The sequence below is a fragment of the Polypterus senegalus genome, chromosome 2, assembly GCF_016835505.1.
Source record: "Polypterus senegalus isolate Bchr_013 chromosome 2, ASM1683550v1, whole genome shotgun sequence".
Taxonomy (NCBI): domain Eukaryota; kingdom Metazoa; phylum Chordata; class Cladistia; order Polypteriformes; family Polypteridae; genus Polypterus; species Polypterus senegalus.
The window spans coordinates 141683343-141708019 of NC_053155.1; the positions used below are offsets into that span (position 1 = coordinate 141683343).

General features: G+C 37.6%; 1 protein-coding gene across 3 annotated transcripts in view; it reads right to left on the minus strand.

Moving 5' to 3' along the window:
* The window catches only part of slc9a7 (solute carrier family 9 member 7), a 184130-nt gene that overhangs the window by 79119 nt on the left and 80334 nt on the right, over positions 1–24677 (minus strand). For all 3 annotated transcript variants that reach the window (XM_039744722.1, XM_039744723.1, XM_039744724.1), the window contains exons 4-10: positions 21283–21359; positions 14377–14489; positions 7352–7457; positions 6853–6994; positions 5208–5313; positions 2679–2767; positions 1077–1190 (exon numbers count right to left, since the gene is read on the minus strand). In XM_039744722.1, the coding sequence (XP_039600656.1) occupies positions 1077–1190; positions 2679–2767; positions 5208–5313; positions 6853–6994; positions 7352–7457; positions 14377–14489; positions 21283–21359 (747 nt within the window). The remainder of the gene's footprint in view (positions 1–1076; positions 1191–2678; positions 2768–5207; positions 5314–6852; positions 6995–7351; positions 7458–14376; positions 14490–21282; positions 21360–24677) is intronic.

Genomic DNA, 24677 nt, shown 5'->3' on the forward strand with positions numbered 1-24677 from the left:
TTTAAACAACCATTCAAATGGAAATGTGCCTTGTCACTGCAGATGACGATGGCATCTTGATGAACGGTTTACAGAATGTTTTCACACAACTCTCTACGGCTCTCACAGTCTCTTACAGTGAGTCCCTGCACTACGATCATTTTGTATGGATGGAAATTAAAGTCCTCATGCAAAATCCTCCTCAAATATATGTTGGAAATGCCTAAGGAAGAAGCATGTTTGTTTGTTGAACATCTTGGAGACTGCAAAATTGATGCCCTTACAGCTTGGATGTTTTCATCCATTCATACAGTCCAAAGACGGCCTGGAGATGTTCTGTTCTACCTGTCTGTCTAAATTTAGCCACCCACTGAAAATTGTTTTCCAATTTAAAACGTCACTGTTAGGAGAAATGCTGAAGTGCGTTGGGAAGGTGCATTGTATAGTGATGATGGATTTGTTGTGTTTGAAAAACACAAAGACAGCAAAAGCACGGTGTGCATTGGACCACGGCATGATGCTGACTGAAAACGACAAGGATCACCTATCAAAGGACACCCACCCCAACTCACTCTGCAGCCTCTACTTCACAAAATAACTTTGAGAAATGTGGTACTTCATTTAGGCTCATCCTGTATTTTGTATTTTTAGCATTTTGAATAACCTTTAATTTAGTAACAGTGTCATTTACACAGTTACTGCAACATGCAAAAAACTGAGAATTACAGCCTTAAGTGAACAGAGCATCATTTAAACTGCTTTGCAAATAATCTATGGAAACATGATACAATATCGTGGATTTCTGTGTAGATCAGCATATATTTTTAGATGTTCCAGAGGAAAAATACAGTTAAATATTCATTGAGAAACAACAATAAAGATTTGCTTGCCCTTCTTATGTACATCTTCATGTCCGAGTACAGTCTCATATCAAACAACATCATAGGCAGGAATTATTCTGAAAAACCTCATAGATAAACTTACTTTTTACAGCTAAAATAGTTATGAGTTGCATAGTGCAAAATAACAGAAATGCTGTGCAAGCACAGAACTCCTCCATATATCTTATGACAGCCACAAACTAAAAAAAAGGATACAAAGGCCCCCACAATAAAGATGGGGCTAAAAATATGGTTCTGGAAGGTGAAGAGTGCCAAGCCCATGTAGGAGAAGATGAAATTCTCAGCCAGAAAATGAAGAACTTCAAACAGCTGAGGCAGAACATGAAAAAATTCACAGTACAGTATATGTTTTTGAGCTAGAAAAGGTTAAAAAGTTCATGGGATTCAACAGCTTTATTTATATTAGCATTTAAGTTTAATATGTCCAGGCTGGGAAACAAAACAGAGTGAGACGCCACATTCAACACTGGTGGATAAAAATAAATTTGATATTCACTTGTACCTTTTCTTTTGCTGCTATACATGAATTGAAACATTATTTGAAATAGATAATCTTTATACAAATCAGAAGCAGACAGTAAGGTCAGACAAAGCTGTAGGAATAGAAAAACCTTCAATGTCCTCAAAACAAAAGAAACTGTGTACCTCATACAAAGCATACTGAGAACAGATTCATCAGCTTTGATGAAGCATCAGTGGAAACTGTTGGTTGTTTTGAAATGATTGAGTTGCAGATCTCAGAGGACTTGGGCATACCAACATTACATGTCATCCTGGTAGTCAGTTGAAACTAACATGATGCCTTTCAAGGTTATCTATTATATGTGCCATGAGGAAAAAGGCAAAAATGCACCCACTTTCTGAAATACCTCAAAAGGAAATTAATGCTTATTAAGTAGATACCTCTAGAAGTGATTTGACTGGCAGTCTCAATTTGTAGAATGATAAATAATAAAGGGACAGAACAGCCACTCAGAAGTTTGTGACAACAGAAAACTATGATAATGTTATGTGCCTTTGATTAAATACTGTACTTACAGCTGCTGAGAACAGCAGCAATGCAACACTTAAGTCAAGACCACTGACCGCAGAATCTATTTTTACCTGCAAGTAGAATGTGCTAAATGTAAATCAATTGGCTAAACTTAGTTACATCTATATGACATGTATGCACTCCATTTTGCTATGAAATGCAAACTGTTTTTACTCTACAATGAATAGTATGGATTTCTGGATTTATGGATGGACATCTACCTCCATAACCTTTTTTAAATTTATTGTTTATTTGGATTGATTCTTATTAATTGTTCCTTTAACTACTGAAAGAATAAGGATGAAAATAATATAATGTATATAAATACATAATTTTTCAAATTTTTATTTATTTTTCTTAACACTCATTTGCTCCCCTAATGACTCTTAATCAGCAGCCTGTAACCTAGTCAAAGGTAAGTGCATTTTCCCCATATAATGCTTTGGAATGTCGCAAGTCATTAAATCATTCAGCCTTTAAAATGTGTGTAAACCACAATGACAATGAAACTGTGGCATCTCAAAATCATTGCACTGTTTTGATGCAGACACAGAACTGAAGCAGTGTTAAACTGACATATATTTATGAAAGTATAAATGATGCATAATTATTTACATTAAAAAAAAAACAAAAAAAAAACACAACATTTTAACTTTAATGAAAATATTTAAATTGCCTGGTACCATTCAAGGCTTCACAAATATGCACAATTTCCTAAACACACTGGTGCAAAATATAGATGAGTAAAAATATCAACATCCTACCTGCTTAGTTCTGTTGGTAGATTCAGAAGACAAGTTGTTGTATGTATAATGGGCCTGAGTGATGCCACAGAACAACACGGCCACTACGCCTGAACAGGAACACAGAGATGTGCAATGTTTGAGACAATGGCAATTAAGCAAATACAAACTTTTAGAACAAATGTAAATAACATACTTTCAATTCTACATACTAATCTACACAAATATGGAAAGAAGCCTCAATACAACAATTTTAATACAACAAACTTACCAATCTCTCAGATCCCCAAAAGCAATAAAGTCATTCTTAAATTATAATTTATTTAACCCAAAATACCACTTGAGTAATCAGCCATACATAAACTATGTGGTAGAAACCAATTGTTCCTCATTTTAAAATAAATTTTAGAGTCTGTGTCTAATAGACATGGCCAAAACATAAACAATACTACTTACAATGCCTGGGAAATGTGTGCCAAGATGTGGCATTAGGCACTGAAAGTTTACAATGACTGTAAGTATATTTCAGACTTAACAAATGTATCATACATGTATAACACAAACATTCCAATTTTACTGTTTTCATAGTCTTCTTAATTAATCATGTTCTGTAAGTATGCAGTTATGTTTTAAAAGGGTGGCAGAATATCTTATCTAAGAATTCTGAGTGGCATAGCTCCCATTTTTAAATCATGTTCCTCTTCTTACCACATGAATGGCCAATGTTAAAATAAAGTTCAGCCATTGCACATGTGAGATCATGGTTCCCTTTTGGTTGTTTTATTCAGGGGGCATTGAAATATCTGCTACTAGACAAGGAGATTGAAGTACATTTAAATTATATTCATGGGAGAAGGCATGAAGGTAGTAATAAGACTGATCAGTACAACTAAGGATAGACAATAATAAAATGTGTCTTTTTACCAGCCAGAATTTTGGCTCTCTATCTATGGAAAAAAAAATTATGGTTAGTGATCAAAAGATCAGAAATAAGATTTCTCCACAGAGATATTGATCTTACCCTCTATGACAGAGTGAGGAGCTCTGCAAATGGAGAGAACCATATCTGTGCCATTTGGAATGTTACATTGAGTTTCTTCAGATGAACCTCAGTGGTTTGGTTAACACACAAATGCACACAACTTCAAAGAAAATTTCAAGCAGGACAGAGTTTGACTTGATTAAAGCAACACTGAATCATCACCTTAAAAAGGAAGTACTCTATCATTATCATTGGTGCTCTGCTATAACTAGAAGATAGGTTGCAGGCATCCATTTAGTGATGTCTTCTTTCTAAAAGACATTATATGTGCTCTTTCAACATGGGGCATGAATCCTGAATGAACCCTATTAATGATGTTAGTAGTGAAGTAACTCCATAAGTTTTATTTTTCACAAGTGAAAACAGAGTCATTACCTTGACGAAAAAGATCAGCACAATGACCACCATGGCTATTACAGAAGATGGTGGTGAAGAAAGGAGAACATCTCAAATTATTTGATCAATAATCTTCAGCAAAGATCACAAATTCTGGTTAGTAACAGAAAAACAAGATCACACCTGCAAGTTGCAGAAATTCGCTTTTGCACAGTTACTGACCTTGCAGTATTATCTGTTCTACAGTAGGATGAGGAGTACATACAAGATAAACACAGATTAGAGCGACGACTTCTCCATATCAAAAGGAGTCCGCTGAGGTGGTCTGGGCATTTAATGAGGCCATCTCTCTTACCAAAGAGGGGACAACAAGAATACTGGATAAATGGTCACTTGGCTAGCATGCAAGTGTCTGCTAATCTCCCAAAAAAAACGGTTGCTGAGGTTAAGCAGAAACAGTTTGGGGTCTGATCAATATAAGCTAAACACTTCCCACAGTAAATGAGGCAACATAAAATGAGTAATTTAGTATTTTATATCCTCCCAAAAGTATTTTCCTTAATCTTGTCTATGCTCAGAGAAATATTTGTTTAAGTTTTTTTTTTTTTTTTTTTAAAGGGTGTCAAAGAGGAAAAATAAGTTTTTCTGATTTTAAAGTGTTGTTCTCAATTTTTAGTGCATCAGATTATAGTAAATGGTTTTATTAGGATCACAAGGCTAGCATAACAAAATAATGTATTTATTGTAAAAACATTTTCATTTGTCTAATAACTAATTTTCAGTATCAATATGTTTTAAATAATCTCATTTCAAGATAGTGTCCTCATTCTGTCAAGGAGATGGCAGCAAAAATGTGCATTGGATCACCCTTGATTAAGTTCTTTAACACATGTATGCATTAGTCAATTTACAAAGTAAAACTCAAGCACACAGTTGGTTTAAATGTTTGTGTTTGATCCCTACCATGGTATAATATTCATCTGTTATTAACCTATGAAATAACAGAACACATGGGAATTTTTGGACATTACTAATTCTACATACAGAGAACAAAATTAATATATAAAGACAATTATTCATCCAATAACATTCTAGCAATTAAAAACAATGACTACACACAGCATACTAATAAAATGTAAACCTGTGTTTTGCAAGATTTTCAAAATCCTTACCTGTAAAACCACAGGCCTCGGCCAACAGGAAAGTGCTCCAAGACATTAAAAAGAATAAGGCGGTCTCCAGAAGTGGAAAGCAGTGCAACTTTGTGAACTTCGTTACGTAAACGTGCGATTAAGGAACAATATAGGAGGCTGGTTTGAAACAGAAAAAGTCCAAATAAAGAAAACACAACTATTATGAACTCTCTGTTCTTCGAGAAATTTGATTTTTTTTTCTCCACTATCACAACCAATAGTTTGAGGTAAGTAAAGACAAAAAAAAAAAACAACATTTTTGGGTAGAGTATTTTTTTTTTAACAACATTTCCAAAGTAATACGTCCAGAGTCCTGACTCAGGTACAATGTAATAATGCTTCCCTCTGAAGGCTTGACTACTAGCTTCTTGTTTGATATCATATTATTTTCTAAATTCTACTTCTAGATTTTGTTTGTTGTAATAACCCAGGCTGTCATCATTGCTTGCCCCATACTAGCCTGCAGGCCATTTGAGATATCCTGATGCTGGCCTCCTATGCCAAAGCTTTGATGTACAACTCTGTAAATGCACATTTAACTTTGTAGCTCCCCATCTCTGGATTTCCCCCTCTGTATTTCTCTGTAAGGTTAAAGCAGTGCTAACTTTGTAGCTTTTCTCTCTTAGATTTGTATTGGTTATACCTGAATTTAGTTTATAACTTAAGTACCTACTGAACAGAATACAATTTTAACGGACTATTCCCTTTTATTATTAACCTACTCCTATTAATCAATAAATATTTTATACAGTACAGTACTGTTAAAAGCATGCTCAATCACATAACACTTTACAGGGTTCAAAAACTAAATAATATCAAAATTAACAAATGAACAGCACAATACTAGGAATAAACACTAAAGGTAGATTCAAGAATTGCAGTAGTGTTTGGAAATACAACACACTGGACATAATTTACACAGCCAGTATCAAATAACCGGCAACTCAAACAGTGCTACAGAGTAAAATTACAAAAAAATATGCATTACCAGAATTACTTTTACTCTTAAAGTGTTTTTTCTTTTTTTTTTTATTACATTCCAATGCCTTTTTTACATTAAATTAATTTTACATTACACCATGAGATCTTTTGCTTAAAATATCTTCTTGAGTGCAGTGTGTTGCATCTCATGACAGTGCGCTCTATGAAATTATGCTACACAAAAATTGTAACTATTAGACTGACAGGTATGAGTCAGAAAAAAAATCAGCTTATGTAACTTTAAGAATAAAATGCTTCAACAGGGGAGAAAAAATGAAAACATGGACTGAGTATGTTGTATAGGTCTTGCAGTATCAATTTGTAAGCATGTTTAAGATATATATGAAATTAAACTGACAGAATTATAAGACAATCAAAATAACTGTAAAGGAAAGTTTCATTTCACAAATTGCAGAAGCAGTCTATATATGTATTTATTATATTATAGTAATAATATTAATAGCAGCTAACTACTCAAAATGCGTAAGTGTAAGAAGGAGTCTGTGGCCGTTGTTATCCGTGTCATTTAGGTGAATGTGAAATATGACGAAAGGTTAAGAGAGCTTTGTTTGTTAGACACTACTGTTCTTGTGACTACCAAGAAAAAAAACTAAAAAAATGAACACGGGTGTTAAAAGGATATAAGTGCTGTGACCACTCCAGTGACAGCTCCCATTGCAAAAGAACCGCTGAATATACCCAGAAACACTCCTACTGACTTAAAGAATGCTGCAGCATCAAATGAATGGCTGTTTTCTCCTGTAGGCTGATAGGCCACAATAGATCTTAAAAAATAAAAAGACAAATGTATATCTCAGTAATGCATATTGCAACACATCAGTTTAGACCTTATTTATCACACAGTATTCTTAAAATGTTTATACAGTCTCCAAAAGAAATATAAATAAATGAGATTAACAGGATATAGTGAATGGTTTCTGCTGCTCTGATAACAACCGTCCTTGAAAATTCTAACCAGCAGGGGGAAGCAGTATACCACTTTTCAACGTCCTTATGAAGAAAACTAGGCATACAGTTACAAACATGATACAAACTACCAGTGGGACATCTACTGCTCAATCTCCATTTAACATTATTGCTGCAATGATCCCCTTTGCCAAAAAAAAAAAAAAGATACTTACGAAGAGAGCACAATTGCAACAGCATCATTCAAAACGCTTTCTCCAAACAGTAGAGCATAGAGATCAACATCAGCGTGAAGTTCATTAAATATGGCCAGCACTGTTACTGAAAAAGAAAAGAAATAATTTGAAGATCTATGCACCTTATATTGATTTGTATGTCTCGACCAAAAGTGATGAAGCTAGCACATGACTTTCTCCATATTTACACTATACAGTATGCATTAATGAAAATTAGATTAGCTATGCTTTATTAATTTCCAAGGGAAAAATCAAATGCACACCACAGCAAAGCAAAAAATATAAAAACATAAAATGCATAGCTGGTGGTACAAAGTGCAATATAAGACAACAGAATATAAACATAACACAATAAATAGTATCGACAGAAAATAACTACTAAATTGAATTTCCTATGGTTTCTGGCTGGAGTGAAGGAAGGAAGGTCTGGAGGAACCACTGAACTGCCCAATTGCCACAGGCAAATAAGATCCCCTGAGGCAGTTTTTACTACACTGTGAAGGAATGACCCTGGAAGATCACTTTTACATTTTAAGCTACCTTTAAGGCAAATCTATTTTTTAAAAAAATGAATTAGATTTTTAATGTAATTACAAACATAAAATATTTGTATTTATTCTTTTTATTCGAGGTTTGTTTCATTTAAGTTGTTAAAAATAACAGAAGGTGGAATACAAATCTGTAACTTCCATCTCAGAGCTGATTCTGTATTGGGGATACCCAAGTCATAAAGTGAAGGTTCTAAATTCAAAACTTGTACTAGGAAAACATTTATTAAATCTGTTGCAAACCTGTTTGACCTAATTTAGAGTCCCTGTAGGTGACAGCCTAATCAGATTTAATTAAATTTGTATAATGTAACTATACACTGTGCTGCACTGTAAAGAAGTTGCAACCCCATGTATGGTAATAAGAGGTGTTTGTTCAGTGAGTATATGATCAGCATTGGAGTACGGAATAAAAATCAATCAATCAATCACTGCTTTATGACAGAAGTACCTCTAAGCCCTTTGAGATCTGCAGTAGAGTGAAGCAAGGCTGTGTCATTACTCCAACACTATTCTGCATCTTCTTCACGGTGCTGCTGAAGTACACCTTTGGTTTCGCAAGGGAAAAAATAGAACTACACACCAGATCAGAGGCTGTTCAACCTAGCCCGCCTTAAAGTGAAAACCAAAGTGATCAAGTCCATTTTCAGAGATATGCTTTTTGCTGACAAAGCAGCAGTCAGAACCCATTCACAACAGGACTTCCAGATCCTAATGGATCAGTTTGCCCAGGCCTGTAAGGACTTTAGTCTGACCATTAGTCTTAAAAAGACCAATGTGATGGGGCTGGATGTTGAGGCACCACCAGTCACTAAAAGGTCATTCACCAGTTTATCTACTTGGGATCCACCATCAGTGACAACGTATTCCTGGATGATGAAACCAACAAATTCATTGGGAAGGGTGCAACAGCTCTTTCCCACCTCACTACAAGCGTCTGGGAGAACACCAAACTGACAATCAAGACCAAGATGGCTACCTACAGTGCTTGTGTGATCATCAGACTACTGTATGGCAGTGAGAGCTGGACAATATACGCCATGCAGGAGAAACAACTTAACACCTTCCACCCGCAATGCCTACGCCACATCCTGGGCATCTTCTGGGAGGACAAAGTGAACAACACTGAGGTTCTGTTCTGTGCTGGCTTACCCAGACTATATACACTGCTCAGACAATGCAGACTGCATTGGCTTGGTCATGTCTGCTGCATAGATAACAGTCGCATCCCCAAAAACATCCTCTACAGCCAGCTGGCATCAGGCAAGAGAACAGCATGCCACCCACAGCTGCACTATAGGCACATCCGCAAGCAGGATATGAAGGCCCTGGGCATCAGCAAGAGTCCTGGGAAGACCTTGCAGCCAATCATTCAAAGAGGCGAGGCATCTTATTCACTCAAGTCCAAAGAAGAAACACTCCAAAACGCTGCAGTGGACAAGTGGGCCTACAGAAAGCAATGGTGCTCCACAGACAGAGCTGGGACCACCCACAAGTATGACCTTTGCAACAAAGAATGCCACTCCTGAAGTGGCTTCATCAGTCACAAATGACACTGCAACAACCACCAAAACAACAAGAGCAAAGCAAACTAGAGCACACTTTCCAAAGATGCTTTCAACTGATGGAGGTCTTACTTAGAATCAATACTCAAACTGGCTAATTTACATCTGGCTCTTAATTGTAAATGGTGTACAACAAAAGAGTGCACCATATAATGGGAGTAACAAAGATTTTGTTGCAATGCACACTTACAAAAAGGGCATTATTAATAATATTTACAAATCACAGAGACAACTCCTTTGCAGTCAAAATAGTAAAAGTGGTTTACTTCAGAAGAGCAGAATGCAATGGGAACAAATACTTTGTCAGTTAAGGCATAGAATGGTATTTCAGTAAATCTTTCTAAAATTAAACCATCCATCCATCCATTATCCAACCCGCTATATCCTAACCACAGGGTCACAAGGGTCTGCTGGAGCCAATCCCAGCCAACACAGGGCACAAGGCAGGAAACAAACCCAGGGAAGGGTGCCAGCCCACCGCAGGGTGCACATACACACACACAAAGCACACACTAGGGACAATTTAGAATTGCCAGTGCAAGTAACCTGCATGTCTTTGGACTGAACCAGATGTGTTAAAATGTACCAATAGTGCAGTGCGAGTTGTTTGTCTTCTGACAGCTTAGAGGGGCTCTATCCTACCATTTATGCTCATGCATGAGAGTGTGTGTCTATTCCAAATAAAAAAAAATAATATCTGATTCAAAAATCCAGCAATTTCAAAAAGCACACTGCCCGTGTGTATGGGGAATTTCATGAAGCCAGTGTTGTCTAGGCAAGGAGAAAGGTTGGGAACTACTGCTAAAATAAATAGACAATACAAGGATTGTATTTTTGTGCTCATTAAAAATTACTTAATCAATACATTGAAACCATTTCAGATTTTTTTTTTTTTTGTGTCTCTGGACTCATCAGTACAAGAAAACCACCACATATAACACAAGGTGTCAAGATTTTTGTGATTCCCCCCTTATTTATAACCATCAAGACCCAAAAAAGCCCTAATTTTAAGGCCATTTTTGGATTATTTTTGTGCAGGACAGTTGCACCCTTATGATAAACCAATGAGTAAACAAATAGATGTCGTCACAAAAAAATGAGGACAAGGACTTGAAGTTGTGCATGCCACATTAAAACTACCCCTGGGGTTTGCCCCTTAATGGGAAACGAGAGGTCAAAGTTACCCCATTTCACAAAACAAAAAAAAAAAAAAAAGAATTGGTAATACAGGCATGTAAAGTGTTGTTTACTAGTGGTCCTAGCCTTATCTGAGCCCTCCCAAAAGGTTAAAAATAAAATATTACAGACATTAGTATGTGAGGTATTGTTTTAGACTATATAAATGCCAGTGATTATGAATACTGTTTATTTTTGATCCTTTAATTAAAATCAAGCCCTCTGTGGAACTCTGAGGTTACAAAATGACAAATTTCTAATACAATTGACAATACTAAGAGTTTTAAAATGTGTGTGTCAGTTTAAATGTTTATATTTTGAATATTTGATGCAACTATTGTTTGTTACTTATGCACTTCTACCTAACATTCTGAGTTAGGGAGGTTTATGCTAATTCAGATTTTTTTTGGTTTTGAATCTGAGTGAAGGTCACCACAGAGGCAAGGAGCCTACTTTTTTAACTGGATGTTATTGGCTTGAGCACAGAGAACCTAAGTAATGCCATTCTGAGTTTAAAACAACCAGCAAGTTAATGCTCAGAAAACTGCAAGATGAAATGATGTGGCAGAAACTCAAAGTCTTGAAGAGAGGTCTGAGGAGCTCGATCAATTTAGAGTATACAACCTCTCTTGAAACTAATGTACTGTATTTGCAACTGGTGGCAAGTTGGTTCAGCATAGACTATATAGCATGTCTGCTTTATTGACTAACCTATTTTCAGACCTTTTCTATTCAAATAGATTTTTTCCACAGAGACTTTTCAGAATGTAGATAAGAGAGTTGAAATATGTTATTATATATTTGACTGGCATTATTATCAAATTCCACTTAAGTTGAAGACGCAGTGCAATTGTCTTTGTACATTTTTATCACTAGAACACAGTAGTTCTAAGGATCTTGTTCAGGAATAAACATGGCTTGCCTGTATTAGTATTTTTGATTTTTTATTAAATGTCCTTAATAATAATAATTAAAATTCACAGTGAAATTCAAGTAAGGTCGGTGCTCCACAGGCTTACCATATTTATTGTCTACAGGGGCAAGTATTAAAGTGATTGTCATTAACTAGTTACTTTCCAAATGTATCCATATGTAATAAAAATTTAAAAAAAAAACACTGTAAATTGTTTGTAGCTCTGTTAGCAATGGGAATAATTATTTCAGGATCACTAGTTCAAGGAATTAGCAAACTTGGATGTGGCACCAAGTCCATTGTAGGGCTCGGTCATGCGTACATAGTGCCAAACAATGATAATGATGTTCATATTGTTCAGCTGCACACAGCAATCCACAATATTTAGTGATTGACCAATTGCATGATTTCACTTTATTCTTCAATAAATTGGGATTTTGTGAATTTCAAGAATTCTAATTGATGGGAAGCTTTCAGTTGCAAAGCACCACCATGTCACTTAAGAACATCTTTCTAGGAGAAATTACAGAAATTCATCTGGCTGTTCAAAAAGAAGCATTAGCTTTTGACTTACATTTTATCATGTACAATGCCAAATAATGGTTTTCAGGATGAACTGCCAGAAACACTTAAACCACCCTCATTATACAAAAGATCTTACATGGTGAGCACTTTCGCAATCTGTTGCCAGCAAAACACTAACAAATTTAAATTAAACAACCAATTGAACTCACAACAAAATATTTCCTGCACACTTCTATTTTAAAATTTAGCTATGATTAACAGAGATACTGCACTGGCTGCAAATCTCTCATTTCTCTGTCAAATATGCATTTACTATCTCTATCTCTGTCTCTAAGTATTACTGCTGCAATAAACATATATTTGTTGTTACTTTGTAGAATATTATGGAATGTTGCTTAGTTTAAGAGACAGGGTTTAGAAGTATTAATCTTGATCTTTTACTAAACAAACACATGCTAAAATAACAGAATGGACTGCACCTCAACACAGAAAAATAAAAAGAGCCTCTAAAGAGAAGATAACGCAAACTACATTTATGGTATTAATGCAAATACTTTAATTTGCTTTGGCATTTGGACTCCTCTTTGCCACATATATGTGTTGTCTACCTCCACAAATAATTGGTATCCTAAAATTTTGTGTTTGTTTACGTGAGGTTTGTAGCCTATGCATGTTGAAATTTGCAGATTCACCAACATCGTTTAGTATGATTATACAAGTGCAAATCTACATACAACGGGAAAAATAAATATTGAACACATCAACATTTTTCTCAGTAAATATATTTCTAATGGGGCTATTGACATGAAATTTTCACTAGATGTCAGTAACACACCAAGTAATACACACATATAAAAGAACTAAAAAAAAAAAAAAAAAATAAGGTCCATAAATAAAGTTATGTGTAATAAAGTGGAATGACACAGTGTATATGTATTGAGGATGCTTACTGAAATTTATTTAATACTTAGTAGAAAAGCCTTTGTTGGTAATGACAGCTTCAAGACGCCTCCTGTATGGAGAAACTAGTCACATGCATTGCTTAGGTGCGATTCTGGCCCATTCTTCCACACAAACTGTCTTCAGGTTCCCGGGGCCTCTTCTATGCATTCTGATCTTCAGCTTGTTACATAGATTTTCAACTGGATTCAATTTGGGTGATTGACTGGGCCATTCATAGCAGCTTTATTTTCTTTCTCTAAAACCAATTCAGAGTTTCCTTGGCTGTGTGTTTGGGATCACCTTCAGCATCCTGGTAGATGGCAGCAGGTTCTTATCAAGAATGTCCCAGTACATTTCTCCATTCATCCTTCCTTATATGGTATATATAATATGGTGTTGAAGTCTGCCAATACCATATGTTGAAATGTGCAGTGCCATTTCTCCTCCCAACATGTTGTTTGCAATGACATCCAAAGAGTTCAATTTTGGTCTCATCTGACCAGACTATATTTTCCCAGTATTTCATTGGCTTGTCCAAATGTTGTTTCTCATGTCTTCATGTGTTCATGTGTTCAATACTTACTCCGTGTGTCATTCCAGTTTATTAAACTTAATTTATGGACTTATTTGTTTTGATTTCTTTGTATGTGTGGATTGCTTGGGTTGTTACTGACATCTGGTGAAAATTTCCTGTTAATAGCCAAATTAGAAATATATTTACTGAGAAAAACACTGACATGTTCAATACTTATTTTCTCCGCTGCAGGTGTAAAATAAGAACTAGCCTTATGTAATGAAGTAAAATACTTTTTCACACAAAAAAAGATTTCAATTAAAAGTTAGCCTTTATTCAAATGTGAAACAAGTTCAAATCATTCCGGGAAAATGGACAGCTGTATATTGGCACTGGATGCAACAGAAGGATGGAAAAAATGTTTGCAGACTCTTAGCATATTTCCAAAACTCAAAGTTAGCAAATGAACAAAACAAAAAGAAATATCAAGTAAATATATGTAGCACCTCTTCAAAAATCAAATATAAGAAAGAGGGAAAAAAAAAACTTGAATATGTTTAAAAATGAAAGAAGGAAGTGAAATTACCATATTAAAAAAGTACATATAAAATTAAAAAGAAACGACAGGGGAAGTAATCACCCCAATCATGAAGTATTAAAAGGTCAAGCATTTAATATGACATGGTGTCCTGAATGTTTATAAAAAAAAAAAAAAATGGTGAAATGCAAACATGTCCGCGCTCCTATTTACAAAAAAATTGGAAACATTTTTAACAATTCTGCAATTTTGGGTGGGAGGGTGGTGGGGTGGGGTTAGGTACCTGGATCAGTGGCAGATATGATTGCACCAAAGAAGAGACAGTCTGTATAATAAAACTTATCCATCAGCTGCCCTGCTACTTGCATTAACTTCACCACACCATACATAAGGTTGCTGCAAGAAACAGAACGGGCGAATGTTAGATAGATCCTTTAAATGATAGGTTTATTAAATAACAAAAAGATAAATATATTTGTTACTAACATATGCATCCTCTTTCTTGTGGCACAATCCACAAAAAAAAAAAAACCAACACTTTTTTGTGGATTTCACACATTTGTTGCCCATTTCAAATCATATGTCACATGCATATAGGAATTGCAATTTTTAGAATTAGAGTTGACAGTAAATCATGTTCTGTGTCTTCCCTGACACTGGGATTATTAGCATACTTTGCCAAGTCCCAGCTTTTCATTTAACGAGTTTGTACAGTCTATCTGCCTACCTGGCTAAATATGTGAAAGTCCCATGAAAAAGGAGACCAAGGCTTTTGCTCCATTAGGTAAAAAAACACACACTTTTTTCCGCCCCTCAAAATATGAATGTATTTTGAGAAAAAAGGACTCTGCACATGTAGGGCACAATAGTTTAGTTTGTACCTAAATATCCCATATACAGTATACAGTAGACCCCTGCGAAGCCGTGGTTCAGGGTTCGCGGACTCAGTCATTCACAGATTTTTTCTTAGAACCTAACTATTAATTGTTGCGCGAGCGCAAATATGCTCCGCAATTTTTTATGGCTTTTTTCATGGCAATACTGTGCTGTGGAGAGAACAGGAAGCAACCGCTGAGGGAAATGCGGTTTGGAAAGGTGAAAGTAGTCAATCCGAGAGCGTTATTCATTACTCCTTGCCGCTGATTGACTGCAGCCCTGTGATGTGTCTCCAGCGGAGTGTCCTCATGTTTTCCACTTTGTTATTCCTAAATGCACAAGATGTCACTGAAACACACTGTGCCTTCTAAGGCTTCTGGCTTTGAGCCGAAGCGCCAGAAGAAGTTTAAAACACATCAGGAGAAGGTTGAACTACTGGATTTGCTCCGGGAACTAAAAAATTATGCTGCAGTAGCACGCCACTATGGCATTAATGAAAGCACTGTACGCTACATAAAGAAGAACGAGGTAGCGATCTGGAGTACTGTATCTGTAAGTTTCTGCGATAGTGCCAAAAAGGTTACATCATCATCTGCAAAAAGCAGTGACCCAATCCTGAGTCTAACCAAACCAGACCCCCACAACACCCTGGGCGTGCCTAGAAATTCTGTCCATAAAAGTTATGAACAGAATCGGTGAAAAAGGGCAGCCCTGGCAGAGTCCAACTCTCACTTGGTTCGACTTACTGCCAGCAATGCGGACCAAGCTCTGACACCGGTTGAACAGCCCTTATCAGGGGGTCCGGTACCCCATACTCTCTGAGCACCCCTCACAGGATTCCCCGAGGGACACGGTTGAACGCCTTTTCCAAATCCACAAAACACACGTAGACTCATTGGGCAAACTCCCATGCACCCTCCAGGACCTGCTAAGGGTGTAGAGCTGGTCCACTGATCCGCGACCAGGACGAAAACCAACTGTTTGTCCTGAATCCGAGCTTCGACTATCCGACGGACCCTACTCTCCAGAATCCCAGAACAGACTTTTCCAGGGAGGCTGAGAAGTGTGATCCCTCTGTAGTTGCAACAAACCCTCCGGTCCCCCTTCTTAAAGAGGGGGACCACCACCCCGGTCTGCCAATCCAGAGGCACTGTCCCCGCAATGTCCATGCGATTTTGCACAGACGTGTCAAACAAGACAGTCCTACAACATCCAGAGCCTTGAGGAACTCCAGGTGTATCTCATCCACCCCCTGGGCCCTGCCACCAAGGAGGTTTTTTGACCTCAGTCCCAGAGATGGGAGTGCCTACCTCCGAGTCCCCAGGCTCTGCTTCCCCATTGGAAGGCATATTAGTGGGATTGAAGAGGTCTTCAAAAATCTTGGACGACGCTTTCCCTCACCCGGACACGGGTCACCAGGGCCCCACTCTGGAGCCAGGCCTGGAGTTGGGGCTCGATGGTGAGTGCCTGGTGGCTGGGCCTGCACCCATGGGGCTCGGCCGGGCACAGCCTGAAGAGGCAACGTGGGTCCCCCTTCTCATGGGTTCACCACCTGTAGGAGGGGCCAAGGAAGTAGGGTGCAGTGTGAGTTGGGTGGTGGCCGAAGGCAGGGACCTTGGCGGTCTGATCCTCGGCTACAGAAGCTGGCTCTTGGGATGTGAAATGTAACCTTTCTGAAGGGGAAGGAGCCTGAGCTAGTGCGCGAGGTCGAGAGGTTCCAGCTAGAAGTAGTCGGGCTCACCTCGACGCACAGTGTCGACTCTGGAACCAATCTCCTTGAGAGGGGCTGGACTCAGAAATTAATTCATGCATTTATTTCTAATAGGATTGACTACTGCAATGAAGTGTTCATTGACTGTTCAAATTATTCTTTATACAGCTTTCAGTTAATTCAAAAGACTGCTACTAGAATTATTACAAGAACAAGATAATATGAACACATAACTCCAGTTCTTAAAACATTACACTGGCTCTTGGTTAGGTTTTTGGCAGATTTCAAAATCCTCCTTATAACATATCAAGCTTTAAATGGCCAAGATCCTGCTTACTTATCTGAACTTATCATTACATTACAAACCAGATCTCAAGATGCCGGATTCCAAGGATTAATAAAATAACAGTGGGAGAATGACCTTTTCATTACAGGGCGCCAAAACGGTCGAATGGTCTGCCTGCTACTATAAGAGATGCCCTTTCAGTCTCTGCTTTTAAATCCCACCGGAAGACTCACTATTTCAGTTTAGCATACCCAGACTAGAGCTGCTGATTAACTGTACATACTGCATCTCTGATGTTAGTCATCAGCACTAAAACACAAGTAATATGATAGTTATAATTTGTTACTAACCCTCACCTATTCTGTTTCCCTTCTGCGTACTCAAATATGGAACATGATGCCACTAGCCTCCTTCTCGAACCGCCACCTTATCGTGGTGGAGGGGTTTGCGTATCCCAATGATCCTAGGAGCTCTGCTGTCCAGGGCTTTATGCCCTTGGTAGGGTCACCCAAGGCAAAGTGGTCCTAGGTGAGGGATAAGAAAAAGAGAAGAACAAAAACCTTGGACGACGTTTTCCCTCGTCCGGATGTGGGTCACCCCTCTGGAGCCAGGCCTGGAGATGGGGCTCGATGGCGAGCGCCTGGAGGTCGGGCCTGCACCCATGGGGCTATGCGGGTCCCCATTCCCATGGGCTCACCACCTGTAGGAGGGGCCAAGGAGGTTGGGTGCATTGTGAGTTGGGTGGTGGCCGAAGGCGGGGATCTTGGCGGTCCGATCCTCAGCTACAGAAGCTGGCTCTTGGGACGTGGAATGCAACCTTTCTGAAGGGGAAGGAGCCTGAGCTAGTGCGCGAGGTTGAGAGGTACCGGCTAGATCTAGTCGGGCTCACCTCGACGCACAGCGTCGACTCTGGAACCAATCTCCTGGAGAGGGGCTGGACCTCTACCAAAATAGAACTTTTTGGTTTAAATGTAAAGCATTATGTTTGGAGAAAGGAAAACACTGCATTCGAGCATAAGAACCTTATCCCATCTGTGAAACATGGTGGCGGTAGTATCATGGTTTGGACCGGTTTTGCTGCATCTGGGCCAGGACGGCTTGCCTTCATTGATGGAACAATGAATTCTGAATTATATCAGAGAAATTTAAAGGAAAATGTCAGGACATCTGTCCATGAACTGAATCTCAAGAGAAAGTGGGTCATGCAGCAAGACAACTACCCTAAGCACACAAGTCATTCTACCAAAGAATGGTTAAAGAAGAATAAAGTTACTGTTTTGGAATGGCCAAGTCAAAGTCCTGACCTTAATCCAATCGAAATGTTGTGGAAGGACCTGAAGCGAGCAGTTAATGTGAGGAAACCCACCAAAATCCTAGAGTTGAAGCTGTTCTATACGGAGGAATGTGCTTTTGGTTCTTCTCAATACTCTCTGTCGCTTGTTTAAGCTGATAAGTTTTAAAACACGGTATTCTGTCTGAAACTTCATAGAAACATCACGTCATGTGGTTATTGGTGTGTCTTGAAATTCTGTTGTGACTTTTGGTCGGCAGAAATGGATTTTAAAAGCGTTTAATTTAACAGAGATCCAGCCTCATTACAGCATATTGTTTGGCTTGCTACGGGAGACTGAAAGAGCGCCTGTCACTGCGTGTGCTGACTGTGCCCCTTACTGCTTGTCTTTTAGTTGGATGACGTTGTTGCAGAATAAACGGCAGAATCCAGATATAGGTGTGTCTGACTTCTTTCAAATCATCAGCAAGCATTTTAAAGCCGCTACATGTATACACAGACTTATGGACAAAAGTCACACAGAAAATGGCCTAAGTGATTGCTTGTTGTTTTGTTATCTTGTGGATGTGAGTGATGGCATCTAATGTGCACTATTCAAAAGTAAAAAGAAATGAAGGCAGCACAAAAATATAGTGTTAGTGTAATGTTCATAAGAAAATGGTGCAATTTGATGATGCAATTGGCAAGCTACTAAATAAAATCAACACTTCTGCATTATAATTAAACTCAAAGGTCACTGTTAAAAGTTAATCAAGACAAATGAGAATGCTGACTCAAAAAAGAAAGCCTTTAGCTAAACAAAAGTTAGTTAACATTAATCAGGGTGTAGCAACTGCATCTTATAAAACTTAATACCACTCAGAAATGCATAAGACACTGTCACGGAGCAAACAGTTAGTTTCCATAACCAGCTTTAATTACCAGCAAAAACAGGAAGAAACTGTTTATTAATTGCATTCCATTATTTATCTGCTAGCTGATGTTTTCGTGTATGTGGCAGCAATCTATCGATGGGGCATAATGTCTAGTCAATGAACAAATTTAGAACCATCCAACAAGAACATCTTCGGGGTGTGGGAAGAAATTAAAGTCCCCAGATAAAACAACACAAACAGAGACAATGTGTAAAATTTAGAGTGACAATGACTGGGTCATGACGGCCTGAGGCAAAGTTGGCAACTATTGTGTGACTCTCAAAATTATTGCAATGAACAAAGAGCCAAGTACTCTATCAAAAAGATGGAACAAGTGTAAAAACTGTCAGTTTTATTAAAAACTAGGGTGCTCCGCCCCCTGCTCACTTCGCTCACAAACCCTCGTGTTTGGTTTATCAGATATACAATTTTAAAAGTTAGTTTTTTTTCTTTGGAATTGTTTCAATTTCATTTTTTGCACTTTTACTTTAAAGCTTCATTAAAAACAATATTTGGAATTACCTTTTCTTCAAGATCGCGTTGAATTTTGATTCAGTTTTTGGACTCACATCGTGACAAGCAACTATAACTGTCCGTGAGTGAATACCGTTTCTTTTTTTTCTAATACTTGTTAATTGTCACAGCAAAAGCTATTCTCACGGGAAACTGCAAACATTTTAATACGAATGGCCTATCAAGGTCTCCTTTTGTGTCTAATGTTATTTTTGGAATATATACTACATTACCTTTATTTTTGGCGATTGATATTTGCATCGCTTCTCCGTGATCTTAAATATACACCTGACCAAATTGTGGTTTCTTCGAAATTAAACTTGTCGTTGCTTTAATTGTTGCAGGGCCACAGATTCTCATAGTGTATGCTCCATTATTGTTTAAATCTACGTTTTTAGCATTAAATGATGCGAAGGCGAAAAGATTATTGTAGACTCGTATATTTTGCCTGTAGTGTTTGTGGATTCTGCGGTGGGCTGACGCCCTGCCTGGGGTTTGATCCTGACTTGTGCCCTGTGCTGGCTGGGATTAGCTCCAACAGACCCCAGTGACTCTATGTTCAGATATAGCAGGCTCTCTCTCTCTCTCTATTTTATATATATATATTTATATATATATATATATATATATATATTTTATATATATATATATATATATTATATATATATATATATATATATATATATATATATATATATATATATATATATATATATATATATATATATATATATATATATATATATATATATATATATATAACATAACACACACACACACAATATATAGCTGAAATTAAATGTATGATTTAATTCTAAAATTGTAAGAATAAAAGCAGCTAACTTCTCAAAAAGGACTCGTCGGGGATCGAACCCGTGAAGTTTTGATTACCAGTCAACAGTTGATACCATAGCGCCACAGAAGCAGTCGTAGTAAATGCGCGTCAATGTCGCACCCTAAGGCATGTTGTTTTTCTGCAGTTATATTTTTGAGTAAAAGTGCACTTGTTCTGTTATATTTGTACCTTTTGTGAAAGTGTTTCTTTGATATTTGGACCTCAGGCTTCATACATAATTAACAAAATGTAGACATGAAGTTTATAATTACTAAAACATGAAAAACGTTTCTTTAACGATGTGTTTACATAGATCGTTGTAGACACGGAACACACATGAAATGCATGTGTTCCAAATAACGACAGAGTATTTATAAAAGGTGCGATTTCGCCTGACTTCTCACTCTATACAACCCCAAGCAACTGACACACAGGTAAACAGACTTGAGCTGATAAAACTTTGCACCAGTGGGGGATGCGATAGCAGACTGCTTTCTGCTTATCAACACATTTAAAAAACAAAAGACGCTGACAGAGAGGTGCAATGGGATTTAAGGTGGGCCGGATCTACGAGTTTTTTCCATAGGCTCTCGTAATTCTAGTGTTAAAGAATGGATACCAAATTGTTTAAACGAAAAATGATTATTCGTAAAAATCTATATTTTTAACCTAGGCCTAGTGTCTACACAAAAAAAAAAACATAAAAGGGTGATAGTAAAATTCAAATAAAAAAAAAAAGAAGGTACAATACAATTTTACTCACCCAATGACAAAGCAGGACACAGCGGTTCCAAAGAAGGCATATGCTAAAATGGATCCCAGGTTTCGAAAGAAATGCCGCTGCAAGAAAACATCAAGTGATCAAAAGAAAAGTTATGGTAATAGGGATTTAATGAAGAGATTTGTAGATCTAAAAAGAAAGGGTAAACCAGAGTAATGAGGAGAAACTCCAGATTACCAAGGCAGATGCCTGTGGTTTTCTGTTTCAACTTGCACCCATAATAAGCAAAGTTGTGGTGCATCTTTACACATTTTTCACCCACATTCAGCTATTCACTGCTTAGTTATAACAACACCATTTTGTCTGTACTGTATACTTTTGTACTATTCAGAGAACAGATTACTTTTCATATTAAAACAGGATTAAATAGAAATATTAATGCAGTACTTGGTAAAATATAGAAACCTTTGGCCCATTATATTTCATACGAGGAGAAAAGCTATACTTTCTCAGTCTAACTTCAAGTTGTGCAAAAATGTATTAGCAGTAGTTTAATTATTACTTACAGTACAATACAGACTTTTAATTCCATACTGTATACAGGCTGTGTTGTGCTGTGAAAGCTTCCCATCATAAATATTAAATAAAACCCACACTTAACACACTAGTTCTGCCAAAGAAAGGATTACAGATAAAAAACACAATAATGGACTTGAGGATAACTTTACCAGAATTGCAAGAAGATGCCAATGTAAAACGATACACTGTGTCACATAATGCTCAGACCCTCAACAGATCCTATTACAAAGGAAAAAGAAACCCATGGCAACCATTTTGCAGCCTCAAAGCTTCATGAAATATTTGTAAAATACTCATAATGAGGAAACAATGGCAAAGTGGGTAGTACTCCAACCTTACGGATCTAGCATTATGTCTTTGAATCTTGCTCCCAGTCATTGTCCTTATGCAGTTTACATGTTCTCCCAGAGTAAATGTGTCCCCCCCACCCCACACCCTCAAATATGTTTAGGTTAGGTTATCTAGTACCATGCCAAGTGTAAGTGTAGGTTTGCATGGGAGTGAACCCAGCTGACTGGAATCCTGTCTAGGACTTTTTTCATGCCTTGCACACACTGTAGCTGGGACAAGGATAGGGATATCTTAGATGTACAACTGAGTGCCCATTGGGGTCTGGTTAGATTCTTGTTCATGGAACCCCATAGATTCTTTTCTCCTCCACTGACCATCTGACCCTTATATAATTAGTGTATATAATTATTGTTTTCTTTTGTTTCTACTAATTAACATGTGTAAAGAACCTTAAATTATACATTGTATTGAAAGGTAATATATAAATGTTGTGGTTGTTAAAAAGACAATGAATTATATACCAAAGGCATGAATGCCTTAATAGACAATTATTCTTTAAATCTGTTTGTATGTGAATCAATAAAAAAGTATGGTTTTTGCCAGTAACAAAGGAATCCCAAAGGTTTTTGACTTTGTTGTAGGTCAAAGGATCCTTTTTGTGTAGGTTTTTAGCGGTACACACTGAATTCTCTGCTAAAAAACAGTATCAGAGCCCGTTTAAACAAAAACAAAGCTGTGGCACAACAACCCACCTCAAACAGGCATTCCAGGGAGGACAAAAGGTTTGGGAATATTTACGTTACTGAGCTGAACTAAATTCGTTCTGCAGCCTAGCCTGTTAACCCATATCTGTAAGACAGGCTTTTCTGAACTCCACCGATTTACAGTGGTTTTAATAAAGATAAGTGCATCACTGCTGACTTTGCCAGACCAAGAGTAACCTAAAAGAACATTAATTTAAACCTCTGTAACTTCTGTTTAACCTTGCAACAGATGTTTGAGATAATCCATGTTCAGGAACCCAATAGCATCAAAAGGACAGGGTTTAACCAGTAACCTGGTAATGAACATTGATCCAATCAGCAGAAGCTACAGTGTCTCTTCTGAAAAAAACAGGTGTGTTTGTAATTCTCACTCTACTTCTGAGCTCTTGCTCTGTGGGAGTGATGTAACCGGACATTGGGGGAAGTAGAAGTCTTAGTTCAAGAAGAGAATCTCCATGCAAGGCCTCTTGTGAAAAATAGCTTCATATATACATATATACATAATGTGGAGGACGGGCCCAGCTGTTTATTGATTGATTGTATTATTGTATTATTTGTCTTGGAAGCATGTATCTTTTTATGTTTTTGTTGCTAAATGCATCTAAAATTTCCCATTGGGATTACTAGTAAAGTTTATGTAATATAATTTAATCTAATAAAAGGGCTAAACAGTTATAATCTGGTTATCTCCATAATGGCTACTTAACATCTAAATTCTTTTTGTACATTTTTCTGAGAGCAATACATTTGACTGTAGTAAGGAGATGTTAACCAATGTGAGATAATTTCTGCTTTCTGTTGATAATGTCAGAATTTTCTCTTCTCTTGGGATGACCATTCTTTCATGCATTTTAACCACTTAAGCGGGTATCCCTGCCCAAGGTTACACTAAATTATTTGCATGAATTTGGAATGTTGGAGAGAAACAAAGTACAAAAAAAAGACTCTGGTGAAGAGTATACAATGGAATAAATGACAATGGCTTTCCCAGGAATCAAATCTTAATTCATTAGAACTATGAAACAGCAGCTCTAACTCTGCTCCATCATGTTGTACATCTTTCAGCTACTGGCTATTATGTTATTTTGAGGCGAGTTGGGCTCACCAGGTTTACCCTTGTGAATTCTACACTTAGAATGTGTGTTCCCACATGGGAGTCTACTGAACCAACACCGACGATAGTTATGACCGAGATGAGCTGACAAATGAGGACAATTCACTGATGATGCCAGAGGATATTGGAAAAAGTGCTCAAGTGCCTTTATTAAAAACAAGTCAAAACACAAGTAAACCCAACAAAAGTGTCAATGGTGCAGTGTTCAAAAACAAAGTATACAGTATATATAAATCCATATCAATTCAATAAAAAGTGGAATAAAAATCAATAAATAAATCCGTTAGACTGCATTTTAACCTTGGAGTTTAACTCCTCCTGATCTCATCCCACCTCCTTGTCTTTCTCCCCGGCTCACCCATTGCTCACGTAGCCGGTGGAGACTCAGTAGCCACGAGTTCCTTTCAGCTGACCTCCGTCTTGGCCGCATCCAGGCATCACGGCCAGAACATCCAAGGTCAGCTCTACTCCCTTCTTCCTTCACGCTCACATGGTGGCACCTCAGAAGCCTAGGGAGGGCACCTGCCCTGCTCTCCACACTACACCCAATTGTTCATTCTGGGGGGAACTAGCCCCTAGAGCGCCACAGCCAACGCTCCTTCACGAGGCCCCAGCTCATGCTGTCTCCACTTTCAGATCAGGTGGCCAGATCGTACTTCCCAAGCCTGCCTTTCATGTCCTTTAACCTT